The sequence below is a fragment of the Pinus tabuliformis genome, chromosome 5_2 (genome assembly GCF_031772625.1).
Source record: "Pinus tabuliformis cultivar Carrire ecotype Pingquan chromosome 5_2, CPIR1, whole genome shotgun sequence".
NCBI lineage: Eukaryota > Viridiplantae > Streptophyta > Pinopsida > Pinales > Pinaceae > Pinus > Pinus tabuliformis.
Window position 1 is genome coordinate 491,302,455 of NC_142306.1, and position 24,970 is coordinate 491,327,424.

Below are 24,970 nucleotides of genomic sequence, written 5' to 3' on the forward strand. Positions count from 1 at the left end.
ATGTTGGATTGAAGACTCACCATATTCCAAAAATCGATATGAGGAAGTTTGATGGCAAGGATCCCGCCACATGGATATTACAGATGGAGCAGTTCTTCGATCTCAATAATGTGCAAAACACACAAAAGGTACGTATGGCAACTGTATATTTGGAACCAAATCAGTTTGTATGGTATCAATGGCTTTGCTCTCGTAAACAATTTATCACTTGGGCAATTTTTACGGAAGAATTGATAGCACATTATGAAGATACAAAAAGCAACACTTTTTTTAGCCAATTGATAAGTCTCAAACAAAAGGGTTCAGTAATGGAGCACATTGAGGAGTTCCAAAAATTGAACATAAGGGTAAAAGATATTCCAGAGGAGCATAGGATTGATGTGTTCATAGGGTCTTTAAAGGATAATATCCAACATGATGTTCGCCTTTGGGAACCTGATTCATTAGAGAAGGCATTCAGGTTAGCAAGAAAAATGGAAAGCAAAATTATGGCAACCAGGAAGCATACCACTCACAACTATAAAGACGGAAGTGTTGTTTCCCCTAGTCTTCCACAACCTATAAGGTTGACACCACAACAATTGGAAGAAAAAAGAGCAAAAGGGCTTTGTTACAGTTGTGATAGCAAATACACTAAAGGTCATAAGTGTGCTGAGAAGAAATTATTCTACATAGATTGTGAAGAGGAAGAAGAAAAGGAGCAAGAAAGGTCAAAAGAAGAAGATATACTCCAGGAACAAAGCCTAGATGAAGAACAAATAAATCCGACCATATCTTGTAATGCATTGGCGGGAATTACCACTCCTCAAACCATCAAGATAGAAGGACAAATCAAGAAGAAAAAGGTAATAGTGTTGATTGATTCAGGAAGCACCCACAATTTTATTCATTGTAGGGTAGCAAAAGAATTGAATTGCTTCCTATATCCAGCACCAGAGTGTCAAGTGATGATTGCAAATGGAGGAACAATAAATTGCTCTGGAAGGTGCCATAATATCAAGCTATCCATGGGAGAATATGTATTGACTAGCCCAATGCTTCCCATTCCAATGGGAGGTGCTGATGTTGTACTAGGAGTCCAATGGCTACAATCCTTGGGTACAATAGCTTTTAATTTTCAAGAACTTTTCATCAAATTTTCTATGGAAGGAAAGGAAGTTGAATTAAGGGGTATTGCAGGGAAACCAGGAAAGATAATTAGCTCTAATGGTATGACAAAGCTTCTAAAAAAGGAGCAAAGAGGTGTAATTGCACAATTATGTTCGCTAGATGTTTCCACATCGGAATCATCTATTTCTCCAGATCTCCAAAAAGTCCTGGACAATCATTCCAAGGTATTTGAGACTCCCAAAGGTCTCCCACCTATGCGTGATCATGATCATGCTATCCATCTGATTCCAGGAAGTGTTCCTCCAAACATCAGGCCGTACAGATATCCCTATGTCCAAAAAAGTGAAATTGAACGTATGGTTGCAGAAATGCTAGAGGCTGGTATAATTCAACCAAGTCAAAGTTCTTTCTCTGCTCCAGTAGTATTGGTGCACAAGAAGGATGGATCATGGCGCATGTGTCCGGATTATAGGGAGCTCAACAAGCTCACTATTAAAGATAAGTTCCCCATTCCTATCATTGATGAATTACTGGATGAATTGCATGGATCAATTTACTTCACCAAGTTGGATCTTCGTTCGGGATATCATCAAATCAGAATGAAGATTGAAGACATTCCGAAAACGGCATTTAGAACTCATGAGGGTCATTATGAATTTTTGGTCATGCCTTTTGGCCTTACCAATGCACCTTCAACATTTCAAGGTTTGATGAATTCAATTTTCAAACCATTCCTTAGAAAATTTGTGTTAGTATTTTTTGATGATATACTAATCTACAGCAAGTCTTGGAAGGATCATGTTGAACATGTTGACAAGGTGCTACAACTATTGGAGGAGAAACAATTATATGCAAAAAGATCCAAATGTTTCTTTGGAGTCCAGGAGGTGGAATATTTGGGTCATATTGTATCTCATGAAGGAGTTAAGGTAGACCTTAGCAAAATTAAAGCCATTAAGGAATGGAAAATCCCCCAAAGCATCTGCGAGGATTTCTTGGGTTGACAGGGTATTATCGCAAGTTTGTTAAGAATTATGGGAGAATAGCAGCACCTCTAACAACATTATTGAAGAAAGATGCATTTTCATGGACTCCGGAAGCAACAAAGGCCTTTGAACATCTTAAAGAGGCAATGTGCCAAGCACCGGTCTTAGCTACACCGGACTTCACAAAAACCTTTATTGTGGAATGTGATGCTTCAGGAAATGGAATTGGTGCTGTTCTAATGCAAGATGAAAGACCCATTGCTTTTGAAAGTCGTCTAATCAAGGGAAAGTTTTTAAGCAAAGCTATTTATGAGAAGGAAATGTTGGCAATACTCCATGCACTTAAGAAATGGCGACCCTACCTAATGGGAAGACACTTCAAGGTAAAAACGGATCATGATAGCCTTAAATACTTTTTAGAACAAAGATTATCCTCTGAAGAGCAACAAAAGTGGGTCACAAAGATGTTGGGTTATGACTTTGAAATCATCTACAAAAAAGGGAAGCAAAATGTGGTGGCAGATGCACTCTCAAGAAAGGATGAGGATGTGGAAGCATTGTTGTGCGCCATTTCTATTATCCAACTAGATTGGATAAACGAAGCAAGGGAGGAATGGAAGAATGATGAAGAAGTGTGGGCACTTATTCGAAAGCTACAACAAGATTCCAGTACGTCTGATACATTTATCTGGAAAAATGATTCGTTATGGTACAAAGATCGCTTATACCTCTGTAAGAATTCCCAGCTAAAACAAAAGATTCTTATGGAATTGCACACTTCTCCCTTAGGAGGGCACTCAGGATTTTTAAAAACTTACCACAGGGTTAAGAAGGAATTTTTTTGGGATGGCCTTAAATCAGATATTCAAAAGTTTGTGGCGGAATGTTTGGTTTGCCAACAAAATAAAGTTGAAACAATTAAGACACCGGGTCTATTACAACCTTTATCCATTCCAAGCCAATGTTGGGAGGAGGTTTCAATGGATTTTATCACAGGTTTACCCAAGTCTGAGGGAAAGAGTGTAATCATGGTGGTAGTTGACAGACTTACCAAGTATGCACACTTTTGTGCATTATCACATCCATTTAAAGCCAGTACAGTTTCTACTGCATTTATGGAAACAATTCAAAAGCTACATGGAAACCCAAAGATTATTGTAAGTGACAGAGATCCCATTTTCACTGGAAATTTTTGGACAGAATTATTTTCTTGTCTTGGTACTCAGTTAGCTCATAGCTCATCTTATCATCCTCAATCTGATGGGCAAACTGAGATAGTAAACAAATGTTTGGAAGGATATCTTCGTTGCTTTGTATCTGATAAACAGACACAATGGGTCAAATGGTTGCATCTGGCTGAATGGTGGTATAACACTTCCTTCCATACAGCAACAAAAATGACCCCATTTATGGCACTTTATGGGTATCAACCACCATCCATCACATCATATTTAAGAGAAAATTCTAAGGTTCAAGCAGTGGAACATCACATCGAACATCAACAACAAGTCCTCCAACTCTTAAAGGATAACCTCGTGTTGGCACAAAATAGAATGAAACAATAGGCAGATCAACATCGCAGTGAAAGAAGTTTTGATGTAGGTGATTGGGTATTCCTATGGCTACAACCATACAAGCAAATGTCCCTAAAGCAAGCGAAGAAGGATAATAAATTATCACCAAAGTATTATGGTCCATACAAGGTGTTGCAAAAGATTGGTACTATGGCATACAAATTGGAGCTTCCTGCAGCTTCTCGATTGCACCCAGTTTTCCATGTTTCATGTTTAAAGAAGGTTATAGGCGACAAGCTCCCAGTTCAAACAATATTGCCAGAACTTGACGAGGAAGGAAAAATTATATTGGAACTGGAAGCAGTCACAGAAACAAGAACTCGAGAGCTACGAAATCGATCAATTTCAGAGTATCTTATCAAGTGGAAGAACTTGTCCGCTGAAGATTCCACATGGGAGGATGAGAATTTTATGCAGAAGTATCCAGAACTACTCAAGCGTTGAGGACAACACTTTTTTGAAGGAGAGGGGCATGTTGGGTCCCTATAATACTAGTGATTACCCCATTACTATTGTAGTTATACCCCTTATTTATATTGTTGTGCCCCTATTACCCCCATGTTGTTATTTCTGTGCCCCATGGAATCCCTCTATTGTTATTTTTGTGGCTTTATATTATTATTGTTAGGTCGGCTAGATTATATTGTGACTCCTTAGACTCCTATATATAGAAAGGAGGTTTTGTCATTTGAAACATCGAAGAATTGTTCATTTATGTAATGTAAAGGAGGTTGCCCCCTCGAAGAGGCTGAATTCTAAGGCGTTGATCTATCTTTTCTATCTTTTCTTGAGCTGGTTTCATAACATGGATAACCGTGCTCAAATAGTATTCCTAGAGTCTCCATATATATGGATAACCATGCTCAATTAGTAGTCTTAGAGTCTCCATATATATAGATAATTGAAATGTTGAGGTAAGTAGTGAACCATAATAGTCCCAATAAGGCTATCACTTCTGCCTTATATAGGTAACTGAAATGTTGAGGTAAGTAGTGAACCATAATAATCCCAATAAGGCTATCACTTCTGCCTTCATATTTGATCCTCTACCAGGTACTCCCCAGTGTGCCCAGAACTTCTATTCTTCTCAGAATTCTATCCTTAAACCACATCCACTTATGCCTCTTTGTTCCACCGGATCAAAGAACACCCCATCAAAGAAACTAGCCAAATAAGATTTTGGAATATTTCGGAAATCTGAAATCAATTTAAGCTGAGGGTTATAAAATTTATATATAATGTAATAAACCAAATTTTTGAGATTTTCCTTGTTTTTATTTAAAATTTAGATAGATTTGAGAAAATTATAAATTTAAATAATTAAATCTGTGTTAAGGATTTTTGAAAATGATAGAATCCAATTTTTATTGAAATCACCCTCACAATCTGGTTTAAATAACAGATGGACAAGGCATCCATTATAGAGGATGCGATCGACTACGTTCACCAACTGCAAAAACAAGTTAAGGTTGCGGAAGAGGACGCTGTAGATGTAAGAGTGCTCCTTTTCAAGATAGAAAATAAAAAGTAATTTATTGATAGTAACTAGTAATACTTAATGAGAATCATATAAGATTGGTTACTTATTTTGGTCTGGTTGCATATTATTTTGGTTGACAGGCACTAGATAAAAGTTATTCTTTATTTTCTTAATATATATTTGTTTAATTTCTCATAATAAATGTTTAAATTTTACTCTCCTACATGTGAGAGTCTACTTTATTATTGTTTATAATAATTCTTCCCAGTCTTCGGTATGTGAGAGTCTCCTCCTCATATTGAAACTAGTGACACTGAATGAAATTCAAAATATTATTCTACCTTGTTCAAAAAGCTAACACACTCACATAATCCGAGAGGTTTGACTCTCACAATAATGTTTACTTTCACCATCTTTCTGCTGCCGCTATCTGCAGCATAACATAATTACATTTTGAAATGAAATTTGTTAATTTTTTTATTAAGTTGAGAGTTATGATCTGGCAGATTCTAAATATTAATTGTTAAAAAAAAACCTTAAAAATGTCACTTAACTAATTTAATATTAAATACCAAAGGTACCCATTTAATATTGATTAAATATTAGATGTTATCTTGATTTAATATTAAATACCAAAGGTACCAATTTAATAATATTGATTTAATATTAAATGCTAAAGGTACCAAATCAATATTAAATGCTATTGTTAAGTGGCATTTTTAGATGTTTTTTGTTTTTGTTTTTTTTTTAAATTACATAACCAAATAAAAATTGTCACACCATAACTCTCGATTGAAAATCAATATTTTTATAAAATATTTTTATTTTTATCGAAATTTAAATTAATAAAAAAATTTAATCAACATTATAAAACTTTATACAATCATATTGAAATAAATAATTACATTTTTGGTATTTTAAAAGGAAAGTTCTTCAATTTTTTTCAGGAAAGATCAGGAGAGGTTGTTACAATAATTAGTTGGTTCTCCTCTAACTTCCGTGAATTTTCCTTGTCTGAGTCTGAGCTTTTTGATGAATGAGGGCATTTGACTCCTCTTGTCTCTTTCCCGATCTACATTGCTTGGGTTGAATTTCTTGCTATCCTTGGATGTGAGCTTGGAACCATGGTCCCATCTTGATTAATTTTCCCATTTGCTGAAGGTTTTTGTGGGTTTTGGTTTTCTTTATTTATGGGATTTCCCAATTCCTCCTCTTCATCTTCTTCTTTCAGTTGCTACTCTGGAAATTGCCATCCTTTGGGCTTTTTAATTGGCTTCTTTTTCTTCTATGGATCTTTCTTTGCCATCGGACAATAAATTTGTAAATGTCCAGTTTGTAGATAAAGGCTACACCTGAAAGTCATATTCTCGAAATCTAAAAATTATTATCTATTAGAAGAATACAGTCATGTAGTCCTTTGTTGAGGTCTACCTCTAAGCAAATTCTAGCAAAAGTGTATATTGATTCTTCGGTTCTTTGTGTGTCCATTTTTATGAATCTCCCCAACATATTACTAATTCCTTCTGGAACATTTACATGGTAGAAATGAAGGTGAAGATTATGAAATCTTATCCAGACCGATGTTTTGGAGACCACCATTGAATTTGCATCGAATTCTGGGAACCATAGGGTGAGAAAAAGACCTGCATTTCTGCAAAACCATGGACCCTCTTGTAAAACATACTCTTTGATCTTTGATGATTCAAATTTTACGATGCAGAAACCTCTGGAGCATAGATGAACTTCACAATTTATTGTCCATATCGTGAAAATCCATTTTAAAAGATCCACTGATTTTGGCCAAAAATTGTTAAATCTACAAATGACTGCCTGGGTTTGGAAATATGTCCATAGAGCATTTATCTCTGATAGATCTACTATCAATTTTGGGACTTTATTCATCTGTTCCACAATATAGGGACTAGGAATGTTTAGAGTCTGATCAAATTTGATGGAGGCTTCAGTCTTCCCTTTGAGGACGTCTTTGAATGAAGTGGATTCCTGGCATTGTCCCTGGACCGGTACAGTACCCTTGGGGAAACTAGATCCAGGCGCACCCCCAGCAATCACAGGTTGGTGATGATAGAAGAATTTCGTCGACCTCCATAGTCTTGTACATCAAATCATCTTGCATACATCTCTACCCGCAAAGATCAAGCTTTGAACCTCCATTGGAATGCCTAATCTTTTATTGATCTCCCTTTTCAGATCTCGCACTAACGAGTCATTTTGAGCCCTAATTAGGATAGGATTGATAGACCATCTGGGATTTTTGTAAAAATTTGGACAAATACCCCTGTGCCTAAACCAGAATGTTATGCTTTCTCATCAAGGGGTTTTACGAAGGATTGAAATTGATCTCTCACCTCCAAATCTAGATTTCAGTTCTCGAAAACCTCCAAATATGTTGAAAAAAACTCTTCTCCAAACAAATCCAACTCACTGACCATAAATTTCTTGTCAATGAGAAGTTGATCCAAGCTTCTCCTCTCAAAATCCATGAACAATAAGCCTCCCTGCCTCCGATCTGAGCTATGGTATTTTGGCATCTGACAAAGGTACCGATTCGAGGTCATGGATGCATGGAAACTTGGAAATGAAACCAAACTGACTTAGAAATCCTCGTATAGAAGTGAGGATGTCAGATTCGGCCTTTTGGAGGGTCAATCTACGATTGTAGATGATAGTGTCAATCGTATTTCTAGCACTGCATAGCCTTCGCCTTGACTATTTACCTTGATTACTGCGACACAGGTGTTCCTGCACTCTGCAGACCAAACAAATACCTCCTTCCTTCTGCCCAGATCCCACCCTTATACCAAACAAATACCTTCTTCCTTCTCCCCTTTGTTGTCTCTGTCTCTGGAGTCCATAATTTTTTTGCAGTCTCGTCTCTGTCTGTCCCATTGTCATCTCATTGACGGGTACAGGGTATGTTGGAAAACATTGATAAATCCAACCACCAAAATTAAATGCAGAACCTAGTGTCTTCTAGAGAAGTCGATGTCTTCTGGAGAAGTCAGCAGAAGTCTGAAGAGCTGGATAGCTTCCTAGAGAAGCCATCACCCCACCAACTCTAGAAACTTCCTCTTTGTGTATAAAAATCAGTTCAGTCATCAAATGAAGATATAAGTTTCAAGTTTTAAATTCTGTCATGGTTCAGAATTCTGTGTTTATGTGTGAGCTGTATAATCTCTAATTTGGTATCAGAGCTTAGGAGTGTGGGCTATTTTGAGTTGTGAGAGGTCGCCCTGTGGCGCTGTGTGCGCGGTCTAGCGTTGTCTAGAAGATAGAGCTCAGGTGAGCTGCTTGGAGGAGGCCAAGTGGTGAATCACTGCGTGAGGCCAATTGTAGTGTCTATGTGTTGAGAATCGTCTAGAAGCGTTGATGTCCTGGTGTGCGCAGAGCAGGTGTGAGGTTGAGTTGTGAAGATCTGTGAGACAGCTCAGTTTGGGCGACCGAGCCGTGAGAGTGGTGACTGAGGTCTCTGATAGAGCATTTGAAAGAAGCCTTCAGTGTTTAGTTGATGGAGTTGTGAGGTAGCGCTATTGTGGACAGGAGAACATGTGTGAGGTTGAGTGCTGTGAGTTGGAGCTATGTGCTCTGAGTTGGAGTTAATAGTCAGAGCCAAAGGAGGGCTCGGTGGTGTAAGCTGGAGCGACTGGACAGAGAAATTCATTAAGAGCGTTGGTTGATGCCTTTGTTGGAGACACTGTTGATTGTGTGTTGTGGATAGGAGTAATATTCCCACGCTCCATGTGTGGAGATATCACTGTGATTTTGAGTTGTGAGACAGTGATTTGGTCTATTGGTGTGGAGCAGATACACGCTGAAGGATTGTTTCAGTAAAGCTACTTGTGAATCCCTGTAAAGGTGTGGCCAAGTTGAGGATCTGTGGAGCCTGTATGCTTGTGAAGCCAAGGTCGGCACAAGTGAAGCTGCTGCGTAGGAGGATCGTCTATAAGTTATTTTTTGCTGCCTGGGTGTATTGCTTGTTGTCTGATGTTTATGTTGTTGCAGCTGCCATTATGAACCAGAGGGCCGAGATCTGTGAGGCTTTGCCTTGTTGGTGTGTTGTGCCTGTTGTCTATAATCTTCGCTGGTGTGAGCTGTGATTTGAATGTGTCGTTTGCTGCCATTCATGAGCCTTTGCTGTCGACTGAATGGTTTGATCAGATCGAGAGAGAAGATCTATATTTTTGAATCTAGATCTATTGTGTGTGAGAGAAGTTTTTTGTGAGTGTTGACTGGATTTATTCGCTGGAAGATTGGGCCCTCAGTAGTTCGTTTTCAAGAGATTGAACCCGTTGTGTAGTAGAGTGCTACAGATAGGGTCGATCACTGTGGAGTGACTCTTCATTTTTATGGGGAATCGATGAGGCCTATTTGAATCGGTGAGGTATGGTGTTGTTGATAGTCTCACTTTGAGGCCGAGTAGCAATGTGAGTAGTGAACGTGGAGTTTCACTAAAAAAAAAAAACTGTTGTTCAAAATCATGGTAGAGTTGTGAGCAGATAAGTGGGTTGCAATATGTGAAGCAGTGTTAAAGTTTTGGTGAGTTGTCAAAGCACCGAGGAAGAGCGCCGAGAGAGAGATGATTGTGGAGTTTTGGGACGCTGCATGACCTGTAGAGGGTCGAACAAGGCATGGAGGTTAAAATAGGAGGAGCATGCGTTGCAATCATGGGTCGAAAAAGGAAAATCAAACAATTTCGAAGAGAATTTAAACAATTTAGGAGAAAGTATCATGGGGTTGAGGTGGAATATGAAATGCTAAATAATGATTTGAATCAGCCGGAAATGAAATGCAGTGAGAAAACAAATGAGATTGCAGAGGAAAAAGTTGTGGATGACTCAGCCGCAACGAATGAATTTGCAATTAAATTTGATAATGGATATTTATTTTATGAAAATGAATTGCAAGTTATCTCTGAAAAGAAAATGATTGATAAATTGTTGTTTGCTTTTGATGATCGCGTGGAAGAACATGAAGAAGAAATTGTAGTAGCAGTTAAAGGAAGAAACAAGTTTGAAGATATCAAGCTTGATTATGATGCAGAGATAAAGCTAATTGAAGGATGGCTTGAGAAATATTTTAAACATATTGATGTAGGTTTGAAAGCAGCAACTGGCATGGTGAAGAATCTTGAAACTGAAGAATCCATGAATGAGCAGGATGACAAAAATCAATATGGTTCTGTTTATGAATCTAACATTGTTTTTGAGTGTGTAGATATTGACAATCAAGAAGAAGCAACAAAACTTGAAGAAATTGCAAGCATTAAGGACAAGTATAAGTCCCAAGAATGTGAAGCAATGTTGAATACAAAGAATGTTAACCTACAATCAAGAAAGGAGAAGCTCAATCACTATCTTATGACAAGAAAGGTGAAGATGAAACTGCATCAACAAATGAACAAGCATGGACCCTTTAATAAGAAGGCAAAAATGAAATGTTTTGTTGTAAGCCTAGCTGAGACTTAGACCAGCAGGCAAGTTAAAGTTTAGGTCATCGTGATTAAGAGTATAGTGTCTTGTCTATTGTGCTATAGTATATTTGTTATATGGTTGGATTTAAGGGGGAGTGTTGGAAAACATTGATAAATCCAACTACCAACATTAATTGCAGAACCTAGAGTCTTCTAGAGAAGTCGGTGTCTTCTGGAGAAGTTAGCAAAAGTCTGAAGAACTAGATTGATCTAGAATTCAGCAGATGTATTAAATGTAGTTTCTAGAGATTGTTGACAAAATGGGCAAGCTTCCTGAAGAAGCCACTGCCCCAATCAATCTCCAGAACTTTCTCTGTTATGTATAAAAATCTGTTCAGCGATTGAATGAAAACAAGTTACAAGTTCTAAGTGTTTCAGAATTCTGTGTTTATGTGTGAGCTGTATAATCTCTAATTGCACAAACTCAAACACATAACACAGAAACTTGAAACTTGGAACCTAGAATCTGCTTTCATTTGATGATTGAATTGATACTTATACATGACAGAGAAAGTTCTGGAGTTTGATTGGGGCGGTGGCTTCTTCAAGAAGCTTGCCCATTTTGTTAACGATCTCTAAAAACTTCATTAAAACATCTGTTGAATTCTGGATCAATCCAGCCAATGTAATAATGGTGTTCAACTGATTCATGCACAGACATATTAAACTTGCTGATGTCTGAACAGTGGTCGCGCCGTTTGAGTAGTTGTGATTAATGGTCTAACACCTCCCCTTAATCACAACTACCTAAAATTTAACTTGCCTGCTGGTCTAAGTCTCAGCTAGGCTTACAACAAAACATTTCATTTTTGCCTTCTTATTAAAGGGTCCATGCTTGTTCCTTTTCCTTTGCTAGTGCCATTTCATCTTCACCTTTATTGTCATAAGATAGTGATTGAGTTTCTCCTTTCTTGATTGCAGGTTAACATTCTTTGTATTCAACATTGCTTCACGTTCTTGAGACTTATACTTGTCCTTAATGCTTGCAATTTCTTCAAGTTTTGGTTCTTCTTTCTAATTGTCAATATCTGCACACTCAAAAACAATGTTAGATTCATTAAAAAAAACATATTGATTTTTGTCATCCTCTCATTCATGGATTCTTCGGTTTCAAGATTCTTCACCATGCCAATTGCTGCTTTGAAACCTACATCAATATGTTTAAAAGATTTCTCAAGCCATCTTTTAATTAGCTTTATCTCTGCATCATAATCAAGCTTGATATCTTCAAACTTGTTTCTTCCTTTAACTGCTACTACAATTTCTTCTTCATGTTCTTCCACGCGATCATCAAAAGCAAACAACAATTTATCAATCATTTTCTTTTCAGAGATAACTTGCAATTCATTTTCATAAAATAAATATCCATTATCAAATTTAATTGCAAATTCATCCGTTGCGGCTGAGTCATCCACAACTTTTTCCTCTGCAATCTCATTTGTTTTCTCACTGCATTTCATTTCCGGCTGATTCAAATCAATATTTAGTGTTTCATATTCCACCTCAACCCCATGATACTTTCTCCTAAACTGTTTAAATTCTCTTCGGAATTGTTTGATTTTCCTTTTCCGACCCATGACTACAATGCATGCTCCTCCTATTTTAACCTCCACGCCTTGTTCGACCCTCTATAGGTCACGTAGCCTCACCAAAACTCCACAATCATCTCTCTCTCGGTACTCTTCCTCGGTGCTTTGACAACTCACCAAAACTTTAACACTGCTTCACATATTGCAACCCACTTATCTGCTCACACCTCTACCATGCTTTTGAACAACGGTTTTTTTTTTTAGTGCAGCTCCACGTTCACTGCTCACATTGCTACTCGGCCTCAAAGTGAGACTATCAACAACACCATACCTCATCGATTCAAATAGGCCTCATCGATTCCCCATAAAAGCGAAGAGTCACTCCACAGCGATCGGCCCTATCCATAGCACTCTACTACACAATGGGTTCAATCTCTTGAAAACGAACTATTGAGGGCCCGATCTTCCAACGAATAAATCCAGTCAACACTCACAAAAAACTTCTCTCACACACAACAGATCTAGATTCAAAAATATAGATCTTGTCTCTCGATCTGATCAAACCATTCAGTCGATAGCAAAGGCTCATGAATGGTAGAAAACGACACATTCAAATCACAGCTCACACCAGCAAAGATTATGGACAACAGGCACAACACACCAACAAGGCAAAGCCTCACAGATCTTGGCCCTTTGGTTCACAATGACAGCTGCAACAGCATAAACATCAACCAAAAAGCAATACTCCGAGGCAACAAAAAATAACTTACAGACGGTCCTCCTACGCAGTAACTTCACTTGCGCCAACCTCTGCTTCACAAGCATATAGGCTCCACAGATCCTCAACTTGGCCACACCTTTACAGGGATTCATGAGCAGCTTTACTAAAACAATCCTTCAGCGTGTATCTGCTCCACACCAAATAGACCAAATCACTGTCTCACAACTCAAATTCACAGTGATATCTCCACACACGGAGCGTGGGAATATTACTCCTATCCACAACACACAATTAGCAGTGTCTCCAACAAAGGCATCAACCAACGCTCTTAATGAATTTCTCTGTCCAGTCGCTCCAGCTTACACCACCGAGCCCTCCTTTGGCTCCAACTGTTAACTCCAACTCAGAGCACACAACTCCAACTCATAGCACTCAACCTCACACATGTTCTCTTGCAAAAAAAACGCACAAAACATCGATTATCCTTCAGTTCTTTTGAACAACACTCCTGTCCACAATAGCGCTACCTCACAACTCCAGCAACTGAACACTGAAGGCTTCTTTCAAATGCTCTATCATAGACCTCAGTCACCACACTCACGGCTCAGTTGCCCACACTAAGTTGTCTCACAGCTCTTCACAACTCAACCTCACACTTGCTCTGCGCACAACAGGACATCAACACTTCTAGACGGTTCTCAACACATAGACACTACAATTGGCCTCACGCAGTGATTCACCACTCGGCCTCCTCCAAGCAGCTCACCTGAGCTCTATCTTCTGGACAATGCTGGACCGCGCACACAGCGCCACAGGGTGACCTCTCACAACTCAAAACAACCCACACTCCTGAGCTCTGATACCAAATCAGAGAGCAGAGACTCAGACACTGAACACAGAATTTAAAACTTGAAACTTATATCTTCATTTGATGACTGAACTGATTTTTATACATGACAGAGAAAGTTCTAAAGTTTGATTGGTGCGGTGGCTTCTTTAGGAAGCTTGACCATTTTGTCAATGATCTCTAGAAACTTCATTAAAACATCTGTTGAATTCTGGATCAATCTAGCCACTGTAATAATGGTGTTCAACTGATTCATGCACAGACACATTAAACTTGCTGACATCTATGTTCAGTGTCTGAGTCTCTGCGCTCTGATTGGGTAAATGTCTGGTTTCAAATTTCAAAATTCGCCATTAATTTGAAATTTCGGGCGCCTCTCCAAAATTTGAAATTCACCATTAATTCACTACGGTGTGGTAGGAAATATGTTCGTGAGGCGATAGGTGCGCATGAATGCTAACTGAGATGGAGCTTGCCAACAGAGCAGGTGACAAGCAAACAGTAACTGAGACGGACAAAGACAGAGAAGCCATTGAGATGGAGGTGGGGCCCATGGGAGGGATGGGGGCGGCGTAGTCTCGCCGACAATGAGTCAGCGCAAAACCCAAAGGGTATTTTGTCGACTCGTTAGACTACTCTATAAATAATTTCTTAACCTTCTTCAACAGTCATACCAGTGTACGTTCTTATTTAATATTGACGACCATGGATGGTACACAACCATCATTACCAAATAATACCGAAGTGAATGAACTAATCAAAATTTTAACAAATAAAATTTAATTATTTTAAAAAATAAATTAAATTTGTTTTATAATGTTAACTTTATTGATAAGTGTTTAATTTTTGGTCAAATAACTGATTAATAGATGGTCAACAATTGGTTGGCTACAAACAACAAGAATTTATTTCATGGTACATTGTACTGAGTAAACATAATTGCAAATGTAGAATTTGGTGGTGGAAACCATGATTGCACAATAAGACTCAAACTCGATGAAACAATTAGAGTTTAAAGAAATAAAATTAAAATATTTAAAAAATAAATTAATATTGTTTTATAATGTAAACTTTGTAGATTGTTGTTTAACTTTTTGGTTAAAAAAGGATTAATTCATGGTCAATGCCAGACCAAATGTGTATATCACTTACCTATGGTAGGGATAATAAAAATGTGATAAACAAGCAGGTGACAAAATGTATATTATCCCTATTACAGGTAGGTGATAAACACATTTGGTCTGGCGTGAATTAATCCATTTTTTACTAGAAAACTAAACAACAATCTGCAAAGTTGACAATATGTAACATGCCCAAAATGGGTCTTTCATTCATGACAATGACCTATAAGATCTCAATGGGAGCTTGACCTATAAAATAAAATTCCTTGACCATGAAACCCATGACTCAAGCATAAAAAAATAATTTTATTTTTCTTCTTTACATCGATTACATAAAATCATGATTACATATGTCATTATGAAGACCGAACCTAGTTACATATTTCAACAAATTAATCACAATTAGCTAGAAATTCATGAAATCTTCCTTAGGAAGTGCCCAAGTGCATGTAAAATGCCTCCCATGTGAATAAAAAGCATGATGAAGCCACTTGAGATCAAAAGATGACCAAGAAAGTTAGAAGAGGGTGAGAGGTACAAACTCTTAACCAAACACACCACCAAGTGAACCATCAATGCTTAGAAGAAATGATGAAAAATGTCACTAGGGGCATGATCACTGAGGCCTATGCTCTTGAAAGGTGCACTGACACTACAAGGTGACCATGGGGACCTACTGCAAACTCCCCCATGCAACATTTGGTAACAAGGGCTCCACTTGGGGACATGTGTTCTGACAAGAGAACTGTTGATTTTTGTAGCATCGGATGTGTTCTAACCATGAAACTTTATGGAGAGGCTAGAATACATGTATTCTCCAAAACCCAGAAATCGTTTATGGAAATTCCACCTAGAGACAACTTAATTAAAATAATTAATCTTTTTTTAATGGGACCTAAGTCCAAACTTAGGAAAACTGATTAATTAAAGAGTATTAATTAAGTCATGGTGAGAATCTTCTAAAAGAAGACATGGATCGAGTTCTAGTTAATCTTCGCCATTGATTATGTTTTAATCTTAGCAGTTGACGTCTCATCGAGAGATTATAAGAAAAAATTCGATGGGGGTTGGAGAGAACACACTTGAGAGACAAGGAATTTGATTTTGTTGGGAAATCGAACTCCAAAGTAGTAGCAGTTAGTTCCTTGAGGTGATTCAGTGAAGTTGAAGCAGTGAGAGAGGGGCAGGGATAGTAAGATCGGAAGGAAGTTTCTCTAGTCCAGTGAGTGCATAGCAAAGAGGCAGTGAGTGCCACAGAGAGGCAACACAGAGCTTCAGAGGGAGATCTGTGTTTTGCTGAGGAGAAGTCGAAATTCGGTGCCAGAAGCCAGAGTGGGAGCCCAAAGGCCAAGAGGATTGATTTTCCAGATAGAAATTGATCAGTTAGCAAGAGAGGCGCTGGTCTGAGTTGTGGGACGTAGATCTGCGTAGGCTGATGCAGAGGCAGCACAAAGGCAACAAAGGGGCAACTCATCTTGAGCCAAGGTCAGTGTTGGATCACCGGGGGGAGCAAGATTTTTCTCACTAGATCTCCTGTCAATTATTTCTCTGTATGGAAAGCTAGATTTGAGCTTCCATAGATTTGTACTTAGATTTACTACTGCATAATAAATAAAACCCTCAGTTGCTGCATTGGTTTTCCCAAGTTGGGTTTTTCTGGGGACATAGGTTCAAAAATAACTGTGTATTTGTGTGGGTGCACATCTATTCTTCCAGCATTATTTTTCTTCCGCAGTATTGTGTTTGTGAAGGCTGCAGTGTATTAGTTTCGATATTTACCGTAGGATGCAGTGAATAATTTGTTCAGTTTATTTAACAAATAGAAGAAACTTAATCAATTGTTGCAGTAGGATTTAAGGTTTCCAGATTTTCACAAGAACACGAGGACTCCATATTTTCTAATAATACTTATAAACAACTCAACATGGAACTGATAAAATTCAAAACAGAGGCATGAGGTTTTCATCCTAGGAATCCTTGTGAGAGAACCATTTGAGTTGCATGACGCCAAAAGTAGGCCCAAAAGAAAGCAAGGAGTGCGATAATGAAAACAGCTTTTGGGAGCTTATTCATCGTACTCTAGCTAAGTATAGAAAAATGGACATACTAAGCATAACCAAAAACCCAATGCAACCACTGGATGAATTGATCAATCCCGTGAAAAGGTCCCCTGTATTTGGTCCAGGAGAGAACCATTTGAGTTGCATGATGCCAAAAGTAGGTCCAAAAGCAAGCATGGAGTGAGATAATCAAAACAGCTCTTGGGAGCTTATTCATCCTACTCTAGATAAGTATGGAAAAATGGACATACTAAGCAAAAACAAAAACCCAATGCAACCACTGAATGAATTGATCAATCCCATGAAAAGGTCCCCTGTATTTTGTCCCTAGCCAAAACAATGATACGCCAATCAACCACTGAAAATATGCTGGAAAGTCCGCAAGAACTTGGCAGAGGTTTGAAATAGGACCAAGGGGATCAGGTAGATTGTCCAAATGATGCCTTGGTGAATGTATATTGCTGCAAGAATGTTCTATCCACCATTGGATAGGCTGGTGTGGTCATTATGAAACCGTGCAACATCCTTCTTACGTCAAATCAACAAACAATTACACAGCTCAACAAATATGTCTAGTTTATTTTCACTACTCTCCACAAAGCACATAGATGAGGAGAAAGAGAATACATAAGATCTGAAATTTTCCTGACCACACAAGATCTGCTGCTCTTGCTTAGGAGCTGAAAATCCTTGCAATCATTCACCATTGAGAGGCTGTACTGTCAAAGAATCGCGAGGGGCTGCTCTTCCTCAATTTTGGAAATTAGCTGATACAAGAGAAATCTCGAGATTACAATGGATAAGCAAAGCCCTAAGTGAATTCTCAAACATGGAATCAAAGTTTTGAGTACGCAAAAGGGGTTGAAGGCTGTGATAATATTGCTTCAGGTAGGAGGGGGAGGGATTTTACTCAATCCTGATAGAATAATAGAGACCAATTTGCATGGGGCTTAGGAAGGAAAACCAATAATCAAGCTGAAATGTATGGTTTCCTACAAGGTTTACAAATTGTTAAAGACAAAGGCATCAAATATATTATTATACTCAGAGACTTGTAGATTACAATCCATTATCTCATTAAGGAAAGCAGTCCAAAGGAAAATTCCCTTGCCCTGGTTTGTCAAAGAATCAGAGGATTGGTCGCGTCCTTCCATTCTAAAGAGTTCTTCCATATTCTCAGAATCAACAACATAGATGTTGACCTGCAAGCAAATAAGGTTTGCTCTTTAGAATAGATCAAGGTAGAAATTAATGATTTCAGTTGTTTTTGCCCAATTCCCTAAGGCTATATGACCCTTAGTTTTTGGTTCTCCCCTTGGACCCTCCCTTATTTGAATGTTTGTTCCCATGACTTTATCCTAGGTCACCTTCACCCCCTTATTCTCTTTCTACCCCCCGTCTCCTTATATGTGACACCCCCTATATCCTCATCAGGCTCCTTGAAACCTTAATGTATTGATTACATGATCGAACATGGATTTCCCTTGACATGGCGACACATGAGAACCATCGCCATGTATATGTTGCTCCCTTCTACTCGCATGCTTGCTATTTCTGTATTCATCTGCCCCGACCTTGGAATCGACCTCCGCCCAGAATCATGATGGCTTTCTTTGGAAGCTGTACTGGAAAATTTAATGATAGACTGATGAGGATCGTGTGGATGGGTAGGAGAATTGGTGATAAATTTGACTCTTGTCTAGCTCTAGCCCCATTCATAACTAAGTCTGTTTCTTGGATTGATCCACCACCTTTGTGGCCCATTAATTTGGTTGTAGCTCTGTCTTCGAATTTCATTGTGGCGTCTAGGTGTTCATCTTTCAGGCAACTTTGCAAAGAGCTCTAATTCAAGTTTCAGTTACTTATCCTCTGTATAGCGCAATTGTGCGCTCGACACTCCAACTCATGGGAAATTTGGCGAAAGGGGCTCTCTGGTTCTCAAACCACTCTGGCAATGCCTGGGCTCCCCTCCACGGATGTTCTTAGACTTACTCGGTCTCTTCTGCATGAAGGGGTTTTAAGGAAGCCTCCGATTCAGAGGCAGTCTGTCAATTCTGGGTCTTTCGGCTATCAATCAATTTTTTCTGCTCTGGTGACTTGAAAGGAAGCTTATTTGATTAACACGGTGCAATATGTGATTGGGGTATCACCAATTGGAGACTCATTAGTTTTGAATCTGCAATCCCTTCTCTTCTTCCAATTCTAGTGGATTACCTCCTCTCTACAGTCACCTTGGGGAGGTTTGGCTCATATTCTCATGAAGTTTGCACCTTTCGTAGCCTCTGTCCGCGTATCATCATGAATTCTCACTCCAATTATGAGACTTCTTCGGTAGCAAGCCCCTTCTCTCACTGTTTGTCTGCTCATGAAGCCCTACAAAGGGCTAATTATGACTTGCAAGTTAAATTTTGTCCACTGTATCACTCAGTTGGAACATATTGATAAAATTGTGGTTCTCTAGCGTTAGATCTCATGTCTAGTAGATGAAGTGGATGTGCTCCGAGATATAATAATGTACCTCAAGATCGGCAGAGATACCCATACAAGTCAAGACCGACTTCAGGGGGATCTAGGCAAGTGAGACATTGATCTCAACAAACTAGCAACTGAAAATGATTAATTTGCATGTAGAAGATTGCTCGCTATAGGTGTCTTTTGGTCCTTTTTTGTGATTTTGTAACCTTTTTGAAAGAGTGTCTCTCCATGTAAAGGGTTTATGGTCAGTCTGATTATGAGTGAGCATTGAAATTTGGCAATGTAATGCTCATGTATTTGCTGCCAACTAGCGCAAACTTAATACCAAAGTTATTCATTTTGGTTTAAAATAATAATAATAATAATTAATTGTATAGCTAAATAAAAAGGGGCTTTATAGACGAAATGGCCTTTTTCCAAGACATTTTTCTTGGTTATTTTTAATTATTCAACAAAATTTTTAAAAAACTTGAGTTTAAATTGTTTAATGTATAAAATTTCAGTGTCCGAAGGGGCTTTATAAACGAAATGGCTTTTTTCCAAGACATTTTTCTCGATTATTTTTAATTATTCAACAAAATTTTTAAAAAACTTGAGTTTAAATTGTTTAATGTATAAAATTTCAGTGTTCGAAAGTTTTTTTGTGCTAAATTTATTTATGCATTCAAAAATGTATTTTAAACAACAACAACAAAAAAAACACAATTTTACTTAAAACATCACATCCAAATATGATTGTACAACATTTTTCCCTTTCTCTATAGCAGGAATAAATAACTATCCTCAATGATCCCTTCGGCGCCCACTAATGAGAGTTATGCCCACTACCCACGAAGCTAGATAAAAAATTGCATGCTGTATGTGATTGATCCATAACTATGGAAAACTAATAAGCGATTAAAAATACTGGATGGAGGATGAGCGATAGAAAACATGCCTTCCGAGCACAGATCCAGCCGCTGTTTGCAAAAGATAGTGGCCTTTGGGAATTTGGAGGTCCAGAAGCATCCCATACATAGTCCATGGATTGATCACGAATTGGGTAGCCAGGGCATCCGTCATCGTGTCAGGAACGGGTACCAGATCCTCCTCCGCCACTTCAACGTAGTCCTGCCACGCCACTTCTCCTCTACCGCAGTAATATTTCCAAAAGAGCAGCGGTATCACTCGCTCCCCGACTCTAAATGATGTTACCCCTTTGCCAATCTTTGGGCATAGCAATTATTTTATAAATTGTTTGTGAAATTGACTTTCAAATCTCTGCGATACATTGTCGAGGGCTCAACCAATTATGCACAATCTCATCCTCAATGAGAAATTATATTCCAAAGGAAAAGGATTATACATGACAAATTGGTCACCTCATCTACAACGCCTACTCCTTCTGAGCCGTGGACTGCACCCTTGTCTTCGAAACGCTTCAGGGAGCCGTCGCGGATGTAGATGAGATCAATGGGATTCACGGCGCTGGCAGTCATCCGCACCACCGCGTTGCCTGGCAACGGCCGTGGCTTCTCCTTGCTCACAAGAGACAGCGATTTGGCGGCATCAGAGCCCGGGAACACAGTCTGAACTATTGCTTAAAAACTTAGAGAGATTTTTAAAAACTTGAGTTTAAATTGTTTAATCTACATAATTCGAGTGCCTTAGGGGTTTTTTAGGGTGTTGAATTTAATTATGCATTCAAAAATGTATTTTAAACAACAAAAAATCTTGAAATTGTATTTCCGGTTTTTGGTGAATTCTAGTGAAAAATGTTATTTTGTATATAAGTTAGACTATGTCATATAAGTGTACTCTAACTTATAGAATAAATTGTCTTTTTCACCATTGTTTAAATGTGACAAGAAGACATATAATTATGGGTAAAATCTTAGTAATTACTACTAGTTAGTTTTGTAACGAGATTGCTAACTAATATCAGTTATGTAATGAAGGAGAGACTCTTATAAAACTGGTGAATGCCCGACAGAATATAATCATGGAGAATCATTCTTGATCAAATAAAGATCCAATCCCTTGCCCCTTGGATGTTTCCTTAACACGCTTCAAGGTTTTACCACATAAAAATATTGTGTTTACTTGTGTGATATTTGGTTTCCATTCAGTTTTCATTTCATTTCTTTCTTGTTTAGTTAACTGCTCAAACCAACAAGTGGTATTAGAGCATTGAGTCGAGTTTAGTTGAAGAAAAGTGGGAGCCCTCGAAGAGAAAGATGATGTGTTTGAAGCGAGTAGTCCTGGAAAAGCCATTTTTTTATTAGCACCGTCGGTTGAAGAGTTCGAAGCGAGCGACGAGCATCGTCGGGGCTTGGAATAGTGATTGTCGAGAGTCTTTGTATGAAAAGTTACGCGCTTCCAAACACGAAGAGCCCATGCCCACGTTGAATTCTGTCGCCTGAGAAAGCCGATTAAAAAAAATATTTGAGCCCTGCTCGGTTTTTTTTTCAAAGGAGAGGAGCTACCGTCGAGAAAAAGAAGAGAGTCAGTCTGTCTAGAAAAAGTTGTTGAAAGGCTATCGCTGAGCCCCGCTCAGATTTTTTTGAAAAGAGAGGAGTTGCCGTCGAGAAAAGGAAGAGAGTCTATTTGTCTGGGAAAAAAAACAACTGTCGCCGAGAGGTTGACCTTGGGCCGGAGAAAAATGGTGCGGTTTCGATCGGCAAAAATGAGTACGGGTAAAATATTGCCGCCAAAAGGTTGACCTTGCGTCGGAGAGAAAAGTGTAGTTTCGATTAGCAGAAATGAGAATTTTGTTGAGCGCTGGTGAATTTGAAAAACAAATAGGGTTTGAAGTTTTTTATTTTTGGAAATTGTATCCTGTATATTTGAAGTAATCAATGTGTGTAGTAAGATAAAAGAAATTTTGGAAATTAAATCAGGGTTAAAGAAAAAAGGGGCAATATAATTAGTTTTTTTGTGTTGAAAATTCAAATCAGAAAGAAACCCTAGTTGAAGGTAGATTGTGGAGAAATTCAAATTCAGAAAATCAGAAAGAGACCTTAGAAGCAAAGTTTAGAAGCAAATTAGAAAGAAATGGCTAAAATGATGAATGCAAAGTTCGAGGTGGAGAAATTCACTAGCAAGAACAACTTTGCTTTATGGAAACTGAAAGTTAGGAATTTGCTGGTGCAACAAGGGTTGCAAAAAGCATTAGACGGGGTGAAGAAGAAACCTGTTGGCATGACAGATTTGGACTGGGAGGACTTGGATGCCCGAGCTCTCAGTACCATCAGGTTATGCCTGGCAGATGAAGTTCTTTTCAATATAGTTGAAGAAACTTCAGCAACAGGTTTGTGGGGAAAACTAGAAACTTTATATATGACCAAATCGTTAACCAACATAATTTATTTAAAAAGACAATTGTACAGTCTTCGGATGAAGGAGGGTACAAAAATTGCAGAACATCTAAATGTTTTTAATACACTTATTTTCCAATTGTCGGATATGGAAGTTAAATTTCAGGAAGAAGATAAAGCTATCACCTTGCTATGTTCCTTGCCTGAGTCATGGGACCACTTCCTTACCTCTATTAGTTTGACCACAATTGAGTCCTTGGAATTTGATTCAGTTGTGGGAGCTCTTTTAGCTGAAAAAGTAAGGAAGAAGTCCAATGTTGAAACCTCTACATCAGATGCCATGGTAGCCAGAGGATGGTCAAAAGAAAGGGGAGAAAACAAGGGGCTCTTCTAGGTCTAAATCAAAGGGTAAAAAGTGAAAATCCAAATGTTGGTATTGCAATAAAATTGGACACCTAAAGAAACACTGTTGGAAATGGAAAGAGTTTGAAAATCCAAAGAAGGAAGCAAATCAAGTTGATTCAGGTATGATAGATGAAGTTTTATCTGTTGAAGAATTATGTGTGATAGATGAAGCTTTACCTTTATGTAATGTCTCTCAGAATTTTGAAAGTTGGTTGTTAGACTCTGGTGGTTCTCATCACATGAGTCCACACATAAATTGGTTTACTTCATATGAAGTTGTAAATGGTAGTTCTATGTTTATGGGTAATAATGTATCATGTCAGACTGTTAGGATGGGAAACATCAGGATTAAAATGTATGATAACACAGTTAGGGCATTAACTAGTGTTAGACATGTACATGAATTGAAGAAAATTTTGATTTCTTTGGGAGTTTTGGACTCAGATGGTTATAAGTTTGCAGGTCAGAATGGAGTGTTGAAAGTCTCAAAAGGCGTCATAGTTGTTATGAAAGTAGAAAAGGTCGGAAATATTTACAGACTGAAAGGAAGTACTCAAGTCAGTGAAGCAATGATTGTGTCAAAGAAAGAAGAAGTACGTACTCATCTATGGCATCAGTGCTCGGGTCACATGAGCGAGAAGGGTCTTCAGGTACTAATGAATTGAAAATTACTTCCTGATTTGAAATCCTTTAAGTTGGATTTCTGTAAACATTGTGTGTATGGAAAACAATGTAAACAAAGGTTTAAAACTGGAAGTCATAATAGTAAAGAAGTTTTGGACTATATTCATTCTGATTTGTGGGGACCATCTCATGTTGTATCGTATGGAGGTGCTTTATATTTTTTAATGTTTATTGATGATTTCTCCCGAAAAGTTTGGGTCTTTATGTTAAAAAAGAAATTTGATGTATTCAATGTCTTTAAACAATTTAAAGCAATGGTAGAAAAAAGAACAGGCAAATCAATTAAATGTTTAAGAATTGACAATGGCAGTGAATTTATTTCTCTAGAATTTGAACAATAGTGTAAGGATGAAGGAATTGTTAGACATAAAATTGTTGTTTATACTCCTCAACAAAATGGTGTTGCTGAACGTATGAATCGAACTCTTATGGCAAGAGCCAGAAGCATGATCAACAATGCTAACCTGCAAAAGGAGTTGTGGGTAGAAGCAATATCCATTGCTTGTTATTTAGTTAACAGATCACCTTTAGTAGCAATTAATTGTAAAATTCCGAAGAAGTTTGGTCAGGTCAGTCTTGTGATTATTCACATTTAAGGATATTTGGTTGTGGTGCCTATGCTCTTATTCCTAAAAATCAGCGTTCAAAATTACATCCAAAATCGAAATTTGATGTCTTTGTTGGGTATGACTATGCCACGACTATGCGGTGTGTTAGTGTCAGTATATGCATACTTCCATCAAGGATCAAATCTACTCTTTGCATTTTCATTTTAGGTGTTTCATATTGAATTTTTTGGATCATTCCATTAGGTCATGTCAAAATGGTCCACTTATGGTTGTCTTCTTTTCAGAAAATCACATCTTCCCTCATGAGGTACATTTGCTGACCCATCTCCTTGTTGCATTTAGTTATGGTTTCAGTTATGTTATTTTTATAGTCAAGGCAGTTGTCTTTCCATTAGGTCTTAGGGTTCATTTCCAAGGTCAAAAGCATAATTTCAAGTGTAAATAAAGGGCAGCAAAGGTATGAGGATGACCAATAAACAAATAGTGATTGCTAATAAGTCATGGTTATTGTACAAAGATCTTATTTCACTAATGTAATTTTCATCTCAAAAACATGTTTTTGAGATGAAAACAGAGTATTTTAGTTGATTTATATTTTTTGATGTAATTCAAGTCATTTCATGTA

The 24,970-nt window shown here is 38.0% G+C and overlaps 1 protein-coding gene across 1 annotated transcript; it reads right to left on the reverse strand.

The window, feature by feature from the left end:
• Window positions 1-20,147: 20,147 nt before the first annotated feature.
• Window positions 20,148-23,029, reverse strand: LOC149159846 (uncharacterized). The gene is made up of 3 exons (XM_089434439.1): window positions 22,916-23,029; window positions 20,753-20,959; window positions 20,148-20,597 (listed from the first exon to the last, which is right to left on the reverse strand). Exons 1-3 carry the CDS (start codon window positions 23,027-23,029, stop codon window positions 20,289-20,291), a joined length of 630 nt encoding a protein of 209 aa, XP_089290565.1. The 3' UTR covers window positions 20,148-20,288.
• Window positions 23,030-24,970: the final 1,941 nt, after the last annotated feature.